The sequence below is a fragment of the Macrosteles quadrilineatus genome, unplaced genomic scaffold, assembly GCF_028750875.1.
Source record: "Macrosteles quadrilineatus isolate MER2022 unplaced genomic scaffold, UCM_ALF_1.0 Scaffold_6__1_contigs__length_79288215, whole genome shotgun sequence".
NCBI lineage: Eukaryota > Metazoa > Arthropoda > Insecta > Hemiptera > Cicadellidae > Macrosteles > Macrosteles quadrilineatus.
Window position 1 is genome coordinate 75,487,791 of NW_026542599.1, and position 12,594 is coordinate 75,500,384.

General features: G+C 36.8%; 1 protein-coding gene across 1 annotated transcript in view; it reads left to right on the forward strand.

Annotated features, from left to right (window-relative positions):
- The window catches only part of LOC128996395 (semaphorin-1A), a 488,248-nt gene extending 475,843 nt beyond the window's left edge, over positions 1-12,405 (forward strand). Inside the window, exons 10-19 of the mRNA XM_054421704.1 lie at positions 435-576; positions 2,502-2,704; positions 4,422-4,567; positions 4,751-4,833; positions 4,995-5,220; positions 5,710-5,852; positions 6,138-6,275; positions 6,770-6,980; positions 7,783-8,005; positions 8,802-12,405. Coding sequence (XP_054277679.1) covers positions 435-576; positions 2,502-2,704; positions 4,422-4,567; positions 4,751-4,833; positions 4,995-5,220; positions 5,710-5,852; positions 6,138-6,275; positions 6,770-6,980; positions 7,783-8,005; positions 8,802-8,873 — 1,587 coding nt within the window. The 3' untranslated portion in view covers positions 8,874-12,405. The remainder of the gene's footprint in view (positions 1-434; positions 577-2,501; positions 2,705-4,421; positions 4,568-4,750; positions 4,834-4,994; positions 5,221-5,709; positions 5,853-6,137; positions 6,276-6,769; positions 6,981-7,782; positions 8,006-8,801) is intronic.
- The last annotated feature ends 189 nt before the right edge of the window (positions 12,406-12,594 follow it).

Consider the following 12,594-nt stretch of genomic DNA (forward strand, 5'->3'; position numbering starts at 1 on the left):
CCAAAAACACTTTTCGTTCAAATTGTTTTGAACAGTTTTTTTATATGTTCATGTGAAATTAACAAAATATTTTTTATAAACAGAGCCTGAAACTGCATATGTTCATAATGTTACTAAAGACAAATTACTAAGACTCCTTGCGCACCCATTGGGGGGTGTTTTAGAATCTCATGTCCATTCAAAGTTATAATGTTACTGATTAGAGAAAGCCTTCAATGCTCTGTAGCCTGTATTTTTCATCATGTAGGCTGGAATGATAAAAATACAAAATTATTTTACTTATGGGAACAAGTGGATGGTACTTATTGAAACCCTATGCTTCAGCAGGAGCAAAAAAACAAAAAACCAAGATGAAGTATAAAGGCAAAATAAATTTTGAAAAGCTTAACAGATATATTTAGTAATTATTGATTAATGTTTTTTATCTTTTGCAGGCTGTTTTCTCGAGAGTTGCCAGAGTATGCAAGTATGATCGCGGAGGTCCGCATCGCTTCAGGAACCGTTGGACTTCGTTCCTCAAATCTCGCCTCAACTGTTCGGTCCAAGGAGACTTTCCATTTTATTTCAACGAAATACGTGAGTGTTTGATGTGTAATGTTCAATCAAATGAGCAATGTAGACAAAAAGGACTCTTGGTATTTTTCTGTCAGTTGATTGGAAATACAAGCAATAATCAGGTACGATGTATGTCAAAGTACACAACTAGCACAGTGATATAACCAATGATCAAACACACATCAGAGGAAGTACAGTACAATTTTTATGATTCCAAACTGTCATTTACTACCAATATTCATGGGTGAAGTACCGCCTAGTTTTTATTTTGGAATGCTCTTGTATTATGCATATAGGAAAACAACCAAATTTGGACACCTAATCTTTGCAATTAAGTCTCGAAATCTAATTAAGATCCGTTAAATTAATTACAGTAAATCCAAGAAAGTAGTAAACACAAAAAAAATTTTAATTATAACAAAAAGAGTTTCTGGTTTGATACTTTTCCAATATTACTGATTTATGTCTGAAAGTTTCACTTTGCAAAAGTTCATTAGAATCAGGGTAAACAGGAAACGTAAGGGGTAATTCACAGTTGCGATAACTCGTGATGAAAGTTTCTCAAGTCAGTGGCAAAGCTCGGCCGAGTTTTATTTTCCACCGTTGAATGAGTTTTCTCGTCAGAAAAGGAAAAGTCATTATCCATTATGATTGAGACTGCAAAGTATGTTAAAGAGTGTGCTAATGGAATACTAATTATCTTATTAGCAAGCATTTTGTTTGAGGCGAGATTATAGAACATCACAGGGAATAACAAACTAAATGATAATTGAATATTCCTCCCTCCCTGCTCACTGCTGACTTGGCTGTAATTAAAAACACATTTCCAGCTCATGATGGCAGCGCAACCGTGCTTTTTACCCCAACATTTAACATTTCCTTTTTGCTCGTTTTGATTCAATAAATATCATAGTGAACATTTTTATTTGATTTGTTGTTCTTTATATTTATTTATTGTTTCAGTTATATAGCTTACCATTTGACATTAGTGTAAAGTACTTTGCGACCTTTTACCTTTTAATTCTTTATGGCAAAAATTGTTGTGAAAGTAGGACACGGCACAAAACTTTTTCATAAAGTATTCTTTATAAAAAAATAACAAGCATATTGTTCTTGATGGTTATGAGACTATATTGAGCAGTCAGAAACACTAGAAATATGGTCTTGATTGTTGAGTATACATTTAGTGTCAATAAAAAGTCTGGGGACTTCTATTTAACTTTTGAATTGGTTATTCCAAGTTAACCAACATTTTGCATCTTTCTGGGTAGAAGTAGTAGCTTTGTACATTGGACTCATTGGTTATCTTTGGGGCAGTTCTTAATTTTTTAATGTCGATCCTTTTTTAGTGGCACCTTGTTTTAAAGGTCTTTACAAAATAAGAACAGCAAAAATAAGACGTATCTCTCTATTTAAACCACAACAATTAACAACATTTTCAATTTTGCAGCCACTTTGAATTTTGATGAAACTATGTAGGCTATAAGGCAAAGTCTTAATAGAGTTTTTATATTCTTAATGTATATTATTTGAAGACCCAAAATCTAATAACCTAACGCAGCACTAGAAAGGGCATATAATACTATTTAGTTGCCAGCACCAGTTTTACCAACTACCCTCAACAATGGTGTATTTCGTAGGCAATTTAATTGTTTTACACACAAATCTGCATTAAGTAACCTCATTTGAAAGTATTTTTAATTGATGAAAGTGCAAAAACTAGGTAACTCTTTCTGACAATCAAATTTTTGCCATATTCGTATCTGAAAAATGTAAGTTTATCTGCCAACGCACATTTTAAAGACCAATCAACTTACGAAGGAAGGAGGTTTGAACAGTTAGTTGATGGTACCTTCAACTCGCAATGAACCCAATAAAAAGACCAAGAACCAAGTTTCTGTTGTTGTATCTCCGTAATTTCCTAACTTTGTCACATCCTGTTGCAGAATCTACGACGGAGCTGGTGGAAGGCACGTACGGCTCGGTGTCCCGTCAGCTGATGTACGCAGTGTTTACGACAGCGGCTAACAGCATCGGAGGCTCGGCTGTCTGTGCGTTCTCCCTACAAGACATCAGTGACACCTTCGAAGGCAACTTCAAGGAGCAGTCGGAACTCAACTCTAACTGGCTACCAGTACAGAGCATGAAGGTGAGTTGCTATAGAGGGTGTTGGTTAGCATTACAGTATTCCACAAATTTGTTGGAAGAGGAATGAGTTTGAGAAATGGGTTATTATGAAAACATGCTAATTATTCAAACAGACGTAATATTGTATCTATTTATTTGCTTTCTGATCTATAGGTACTGTACTAAAGTGGGGAGGAAGCTAGTCTAGTGGTTAGGTGCAGGACTTTGGTTCCTGAGGTTCTGGTTTCAAGTCCCGTCAATCACCATCCAATAGAATTTATCTAAGTGATAATGGCGCAACCCTTCAGCCTAGCGTGAAGTAATGTGAAAAATAATCCAGGTCTAGAGCCTACTGTCCTAGAAGAAAAAATCTGAGCTACTTTAAAAAATTACATTAAATCCAACCTGTGAAGAAAATACTTGACATATTATTATCTGAAAATCTTGCTTATGGTGTTGACTGACTGGCTGGGCTAGGCTACTACTTAGCACTGCAGTCGTCTGGTACGCTTGACTCACTAGTTTTAATATCCACAGGTTATGCGAGGTCCTATTGGCAAAGGCAATACACACACTTTGTCCTCATTAAAGTTACACTGAGTGTTATAGTTTGTGTCCCTCTGTGAAACTTACACATTCAACACAACTTCCCATTTGCCAACTTCAATTAAATTTAATTTTATGTCTAATATGTTTGTTGTAATTGATCGTTCTCATTAGGTTATTAGATGGGTTAATAAAATGTTTGGTGATAATCCCAAATAAGCAACAGCTTATGAAAGCTACTAATCAATTATCTGCTATAATTGATTAGTAAATATTAGTTACAAGTACAAGGTAATTTTTTGTACTTGTTTCTTCAAATAAACAGACTAAAAAAGACCGCGGAAAAAAATGAAACTGTTCTATGCAAAATCACAAAATATTACAAATCAACAGTGTAAACCCTGAACTCTTTTTGACACAGTGTGTCTATTCCTGTATAAATGAACCCATTTATTTCCCTAGTCGACGTCATACATCAACGTGAACTTGTCTGTGACATGTTTTGAAACTATTTTTGCACTGGAGACAATAAATATGCAGACTCTGATATTGTAGGGTGGGGGGAGGTGCCGATTACATGAGGCTCGTGATTGGCAGATTGGGGCCGACGCTATTGGATTCTGTCAACTAGGGTGACGGGAAATGGCAATTAGTTTAAATTGTATCTTCAACATTCATGCATTGGACAAGCAATAATTATTTTACTAGTTGAAAATATGTAATTATAATTACATGTGATCTATTTTAGAATTTTGAGTGATAGTGTTTATTGTGTTTTGTTGTTTTCAACAAAGCTATTTTTTAGTTTTCATTAAGATTTCTCTTGATAATCCGACTCACTCGGTAATCCAACGTCACACTAAATAAGTGTACTACAATTTGATTTGTGTTGTGCAAGAAGTCTTGTGTCTTTTGTGTTTTAGTCCTGCTGTTTTAAGATATGAAATGGTACACAAGTCAGGTTGAAGAAATAACTGTCTTTTGAGTTTCTCTTTTAAAGCTAGATAGACACTATAAGAGTCTGAGGGATAGAGCCTTAAGTTTGGAAATGAGGCAAAAACCTTTCCATTCCAGGCTTAAACAAGTTTTCCAGTTTCCCGCTGTCACATGAGACGATTTAGATGGATTCCTCTGTAGATACATTAATCTTAAGTTTATCCTGAATCCAACTGACATAACTTTCATGATTCCAGGTACCAGATCCGAGGCCGGGTCAGTGTGTCAATGACTCGAGAACTTTACCAGATTTGACTCTCAACTTCATCAAGACTCATTCTCTCATGGACGAGTCGGTGCCTTCCTTCTTCAAACAACCGATCGTCATTCGAACCAGCTTCAAGTAAGTTACCGCTACATACTAATATAGGTTTAGATTACCTGTTTGCTATCAAAACGATCCTTGATCTTTGATGTTGTTGACTATTGTTCTTTGTTGTATATGTATTTTGTATATTTATTACTTTGATTCCTAAACACTGTAATTGCTGTACAATCTGGTACTAACTGATGTTTTACATTTCAGCTACCGTTTCACACAAATAGCAGTGGATCCACAGATCAAAACTCCGGGGGGCAAATCGTATGACGTCCTCTTTATTGGAACAGGTAAGTCGTTCTAAATCATTTATCAGTAAGTTATTAATAGTTCCACTAATGAGTATCAATTTAGAACCATTTTTCAATCCATTCAAATAAAATATTGCACAAGTCACACATTTACTGACAAATTTTTAGTTTGAAAATAACTCGATCCAATTCTGTTTCAGACACGGGCTACGTGTTGAAGACGGTCAACGCAGACTCTGCAGACACGATAGAACGTGTCAGTCCGGTGGTGATCGAGGAGATACAAGTGTTTCCTCCGAACGTGTCCATCCGCACGCTGAAGGTGGTGCGGGGAGACAACATGGAGGGTCGGCTGGTGGTCGTGTCTGACACGGAGGTCATCTCTATCAAACTACACCGCTGTGATAAAGTCGTCTCAGGCTGCAGGTATGTTAACACAGGAACAAAGTTTATAAGTGCAAGGTTCATTAGCAGATAAGGTAAGGACATGGGCTAGTGAGAAGCGAAGCCATGAATTGGACTTGAGGTTTTCTAAGATGTGATCCTCAATCAAAAACTCTGTTGTGTGGTTTTAAAATGTTTTGGTTGTTCAATTTTCTAGACCTGTCATAACTTTAAGCCCTAACTCTTTAAACGCAGAGGGATTTTTGTTGGATCATTTTTGTAGCAATCCTAGCATAGGACATCCACCTCACTCTGCTGGTTGCCTGAGAGTGTCTTGACACCTTTTGAGGTCGTGCCTTCTATCTTCAATTCCTCCACAAGTGTACTACTGTGTCACTTTTCAAACAAAACATTTACTCCATCAAAACAAAACTAGCCAGTTTAGGCTGCTTTCCGACATTATTAGTACTATTTTGAATAGTTCCAGTAAGTGCAGACATCTAATCTGTGGTTTGTTTTGTCGTGTTACAGCGAGTGTGTGGCCCTCCAAGACCCGTACTGTGCGTGGGACAAGATCTCCAGCAAGTGCAAGTCGGTGGGCGCGCCGCGGTGGAGCGATGAGAAGGTCTTCTATCAGAGCATCTCTACAGGAATACACAGCCAATGTCCAGCAAGTGAGTTACTTAGACTGTTATCTAATGTTTCAAACCTTACTTTTTCTTAATGAACGTTGTTCTAAAAGGAAAGCGCAGTAAACAATTTCAAATCAACAGCTTAGAAATCAAAACTTTTGATTGAAGAGAAATAGCAATGTCGTTTTGTTTGAACTTTTGAGAAAGCCCAGTAAGGTGTACTACACCTCACCTGCCTTACACTAATCCTCTTAAAATATTTTTTTCTAGTTACTAGTTAGATCTTTTTCTTTAACATCCGACCTTAACACCTTGTTTGTTTCTCAGGCAAAGTAATGAGTCCCAGAGAATACACAGGCAAAGATCCCAACTCTCCTTCACACATGGACAACGACCGTCTGGGCAAGGACATCCACAAGGGGTCGATCATCAACATCCGAAACAAGGTGGAAGAATCCGACCCTGGTTAGTATCAAATGAGATCTGGGAATAATGTTTCTTGCAGGAAAACTTATCGACAAACTATTTTAAGTGATAGTGTTAGGAGATTTAAAACCCTGAACTCATTTTATGATGAAATAGGATGCCTTACCTCCATACTGATGGAGGACAAAAAAAATAGTCAAAAATATTTTTGCCAACAAAATGGTGCTGACAGGTTTTGTTGAACGTGCAGCTTTATCACAATTATTAATAAATACTGTATATAAATGTCACAGTCACATGGAACAAACAAAAAAATAGCGCTAGTCCTTCCTGTCAGAAGCGCTATAGACTGGAAAACAGTGATAATGTTGGACTTTTAATGTAACTTATCAGTATTTTTGAAAAAAAAAAATATGAATTTAGACTGAGGAAGCGAACCTGTTTTCGAGTTATTATGGCAAAGAATTACTAGTTGAACCCTTTAGAAACACATTTTTTCTGACCATGTTTTAACCCCATCACATGATGTGTAGGTCCGTCCATGACCACCGTGGACACCTCCCCAGCCCAGTACAGTCTAGAGACGCTAGCGATGGTAGTCGTGGCTGCGTCTCTAGCCGCACTCCTCGCCGGGTTCGTCACTGGCTACATGTGTGGCCGCAAGTGTCACAAGGACGATGATGACAATCTGCCCTACCCAGACACTGAGTACGAGTACTTCGAGCAACGCCAGAATGTCAACACGTGAGTATACAAGTACTCTGTATGGTTGTCAAAGTATATTTCAATGTTTTTAGAATTTATTGTGTGGAAAGCAGGCTTTTATGTATGGGAAAGTGTCCAAACTGCCACAGGAGACACCATATAGACAAAACATTAGAATATATCACTATACTATAAATAACCTGCTATCCTCACAAAAAATCCTAAAAACTAGGCTCTTGTGCTCTATGTTACACTCATATATTTTAATGCTGTTCAATAATCAAAACCAAAAGGTTGCTGGTTTTGTCCAGAGAAAAGGATTTTTGAAGGATTCAAACCGGACCCAGTTGACAGGTTTTGGCTAATGAAATAAATCAGTAAGTAATTAAAGGGAAATATTGCCTTTCAAACAAGTTTTGAGTGCATGATTAATGTGAGGACAATGTGAAATAAGATACAGAATTTTAAAAATTAAAAATAACTTGTATGTACAAAAAATTATTGTATACTTAAGTACAGAAAATTAATTCTAAATGTTTTTCAAGTTTCTGAGCTTCAGAGATTATCCACTGTTTAAATGCCTATTTACACAAAATCTGAGTATATTTCTTTCAGTGGATACACACGCAGTAAGGTTATGTAAAAAGTAGCAAATTGCCAATGTGAAGGATGCTTGATCATAGAGCAATTGGTCAACCAATTAATGCTGCTGTCTAAAAATAGGTCAACGTTTTCACTCACAAAAGTTATCATACCCTTAAAATGGGTTAAATGCTCCACAAATATTTTCTTTTTTGACTGCACTACTAACAAATTATTTACAAGCTGTGTTGTTTTGTAGTCGGCGTCTGGCGCCGGAACCCAAGCTACTGGCACAGGAGGAAGTGACGTACGCAGAACCTGTGTTAGTCGCCCCCAACAAGCCTCTCAACTCACCCAAGGCGACTCTGCGCAAACAGGACAACATGTTCCAGTTCCAGGACGGATACAACGCTCCACCGTACCAACGGCCGACCAACAGAGACCACTTCGGCACCCTCAGGTCCCAGCGCGACGCTGCCAAGGTGAGAACATTCTACAAATCAGTTCAAAACATGCGTCTGTCCTTCACTGTCAGTAGCGCAATGAACTCCGAATCCATGCCTAATCAGTGTAACATGTTAAAGTTAATTATGGGTCTTCTTGGAACTCCCTTACAGTTAAGTACTGAGGTTAGCTAAACTCATCATGTCGTAACACTTCGGCCCAAGTAACACTTCGGCCCAGTAACATTTCGGCCCGAAACCCTCAGATGTGGCCTACGGTCCAACTCTTTACCTGCCCACTAGTAACACTTCGTCCCAACAAAATATTTGACAGGTTAGGTTAGGTTAGGTTAGATTAGGTTAGGTTAGGTTAGGTTAGGTTAGGTTAGGTTAGGTTAGGTAAGATTCCACCGATTCTCCGTCATGTGAGGTCAGAGGATGCAAGGGGTAACGGTTGGGCGACATTCCACCAGAGGGTGGTTGCAAAGTATACAGGCCATGTACCTCTTACTACCTGAACTGCGTTCCTCAATCCTTGTCAATTTTTCGTCGGGCCGAAATGTTACTCCATTAGCTTATTTAATCATCTGTAAAAGCGAGTGGGACGAAGTGATACTGTTTTTCTAAGAAATTTGAGTTTGGCCGAAATGTTACTGGGCCGAAGTGTTACTACATCAAACTCATAGATTTAGTTTCAAAATATAACCAGGATACTTACAGCATGATGTGATTTAGTTTCAAAATACAACCAGGATACTTACAGCATAGCTGCCTTAATTAGTCAGATAAGGAATGTATGAAATTTGTTTAGTATAATTGATGATATGTTTTTCAGAATGAGGCTGCAGGCATGGGCTACCGTGACGGGTTCGGCACGACTCGCAGTGTCAAGAAGGTGTACCTCTGAGAGACAGGGGAGGAGGGGGGTCGCAGTCTACCCGGGAGAGCTAGGGGGGGGCGCAGGGGGCACCATCCTCTCGCCACCACCACGCCCCCCTCCAGTTCATCTCCCTCTCCCCCCTCCTCCAGTCCCTCTCCCCCCACCACGCCCCCGCCGTGCAGTTACATCTACCGCACCTGAACCGCAGTTTGCTCCTCACTGTTGAATGGACTATATTTTACTGCTCAGATGTAGGGAGGAAGGCCAGGTCGAAGTGGTAGAGTATATTTTTAGAGCGTAAAGGGTTAAGGATCAGTTGCGGTGTGGTTATTTTTGACGTAAAACATTTGTACGCTAGGATAGTTTTCCTGTCCGGTTTCGTGCGCTACTTTTGATGGGCTTTTTTCGTACAATTTCCCCCGTATGTTATCGGTCCGCCCCTTTTGAAGGGTCACTACTGGGTTCCCTGCTTTTTGTATTATTGATTACGTTTTGTTATCGTGTGAGGCAAAGCTTTTTGTGTGCGAGTAGAAGGATATATTTATCTAGTTAGTTACGACGCCATTTGTAAATAAAAGATATATTTGCGGATTAAGATGCGTGCCGAGGCACGGATACTTTACACCTTTCTCCATTGCTTTGCATATTTATGTGTAAACATTGTAATATAGAGTTTCTAAGTTACAAAAGTACATAGAACATAAGAATGGGTGTTGAATTTTTAAAAAGACTGATCTGTTATACATTTTCCTTCTTTCACTAGATAAGGTGTGACTGGAATCTGAATTACGTCTGATATTAACCTTATTGTACTCAGCCTATTGTTCTGTACAATGTTGATGATAAATTTTATAAAATCTAATCTACTCAAATAAATTTTACTACAGGCTTTCTGATTTTCACAATGGAAGTCTTTAACACTTTATTTACTAGATCTCTAAACCTTCTGGCTGGTCCAGAATTTTCTTTTCTTTACCACGTTAATCGATTGTTAGTTTCACACAGTTCCACTGAAATTGTCACTGATTTTGTCTTTTAAGTTCAAGACTCAGTCTGAAATGCAGAGCAATACAAATGAAACGGCACTCTGATAAAGCGAGCAAAATGAAATAAGACTGAGTCCAACCAAAGATTTCGATTGCACAGTCTTTTTAAGTTATACTGTAAGTTGTAATTTTATTTGTATAGCTATTTTAACATTTTACACAAATTAGAATTTCATAATTAAGGTATTAAAATTTAGGTAAATTACCTATTTGTTTACCTTACGTTTAACATTGACTCAATAGTTTTAATTTAGGTTATTTTTCATGTATATACATAGTTTTTAACATGACATTTTTTAATCAAACATTTGTATACATATGTCTTTGTTTATGTATTTTACCATGATTTGTATGTGTTTTGTAGCTCTCTAGTGTAGACTCTTAGTTGATCAATAATGTTTACAATAAGATATGTTAGATTGTGTTAGTGAACTATCATCACTCATGTAGTGTTAATACTATGTCAATTCAATTTGAAAGAGAAGTCTAGGTACCCTCTAGTCACCCATCACATCAAGCTCTTTTGCATTTTAACTTTTATCAAAGATAAATCATTTAAAATTGTTCTCTATCGTTTTACATGGCACAGCACTGATTTGCACAAAATTGCTTTCTTGTGTTAAGTTTTTTTTTTGTATATTATCGCTTCTAGTTCTAGTACAAATTGTCAGTAACTCACAACCTTGATAAACATTTTCGATCCTGACCATCCCTTAGCAATAAAATTCTCCTTTTGTTGATTTTACATAAGTTTACTTTAATTCACTTCAAACAAAAAGAGTTTCAGTATTCATTATCTATCATGTTAAATCACAAGGAGTCCGCCGAGTGCTGATATTCAATAGTTACCGTCGTTGCTCAATGCATCAGAGCTTGGTGATTCTCCTCTCAAGCAATTTGCTTTCTTCATATGGGATATGAGTTGCCCTTTTCTGTATTATACTTTTAATTTTTTTGCATCCCGAATCCATGTTTCTTTTCCGTAGGCTAAGAATATTATATATATAGCTATTTTGTAAATATACGATGTTTCTTAAGTACATATGTTTACTATTTAAACTATTACTATTAACGAGCATATATTATTATACATGTAAATGCTTCTTCCATCGTGCAGTGCCAGCCAAGCTGTTTTTTAATCTTTAATAGTTTAGAGTTTTGTAATAATAAAATATTAAAAAGCAAAAAGGACAGGTTTAGAGTAGAATATGACGCATGGATTGTAACATTAAAATAGTTGAGATTTGAAATTTATTTAAATAATAAGATATACACGTTTCACTAGTTTGCCTTTTGTATACGTGAGGCATAATTTTAATATAACAGGTTGTTTTTATAGGCGTAAATGTAAGATAATTGTCTAGTTTTGTTTTGTAAAACGTTGGAAACGTGAGACCGTTTGTTGATGATAGTAGTTTTGTCACTATAAGATGTTAAACTCACTACAGGAAGATGACCTTCTCGACTACGACACTCCATGTAAAATATTTATACCCTCTCATTCCAAACACCGAGTCCATTGTATATTTTGTACAATGTATCCGTTAATTTATTTAATCGTCGAAAATTAATTGTATTTTTGTAGATGTTTATAGTTGATTGTAAATTCTAATTTTATTCGTTTTAGGCTAATTTTTACTCCAAGTGTAAATAGTTTCATGAGAGTGGCCTAAGCTTCCCAAAAAGAAAGGGTTTTATTTTCTCTTGTTGGAGTGATTCTTAGCCTAAATGATCGTGTTTAGAGTTTGTTAATTTTTAGCCCGGTTCATTGCTTTATATCGATTAGTTTTGTATAGTTTAATCCCGTTTCTACATTGTGACTGCTAAATGGAAGAGTTGTGTTCATATTTCAGGTTCTTCTACTAACAAAGAACTGTAACTCGCAAACAAATCGCTATTGCCATTTGAATCTTCTTTGATTTGGCTTCTTTGTTTTTATTTCGCTTATGTCTTCGGATGCGACCCTCTTCTCTACGCAGGTTTCGTAGGTATCGGTCTCAACTTTACTACTGATAATTATTCACAATATTGGAAATAACAAGACTCGTTGATCAAAATGTAACATATTGCAAAATTTGTATCTAAAATTACAAATGTCATCAAGGTGACATGATTAGACTCTTTACCAACTAATGTCACTTCCCAACCAAATGAATACAATAGTTATCTATCTGCGTGCCTGTAGCGGTTGATGGCGACTTGTCACTTGTTTTCATCATACATTAGAATGTATGTAGCTACTTGTAGGGGTGATACGATAGGTTTAGAAGATTTTTGCCATTTTTCTATAACTCCATCCCACCTCTTCCATTGCCTCGGTTTTTCAGTTGGGTTGCAATGGATGCCGAATAGTCCTGACGGTAGCGACTGTCTATTGTTAACACACGCTGATTATATTACATAGTTGCAACTTTAGCATCCTCTTTGTATTTTGTATCATCACATCAGTATATAATTTTATTTGTGATCATGTAATGAACCAATATATCAATTAAATGATTTTGATTAGGTAATTGACTTTTCTTCTCGCACCTAATACCAACTTGTTTAAGTTTTATGTATCCCAGTTAGAAAATTAGATTAAGTAAGTCAACTCAATGGATGGTTCCCATCGTTGATTCTGATACTGGTGTAGACATATTGATAGCGACCAGCTCGCCAGTTTATTCGCTAAATATACAGTAGTTATACAATAAAAGGTT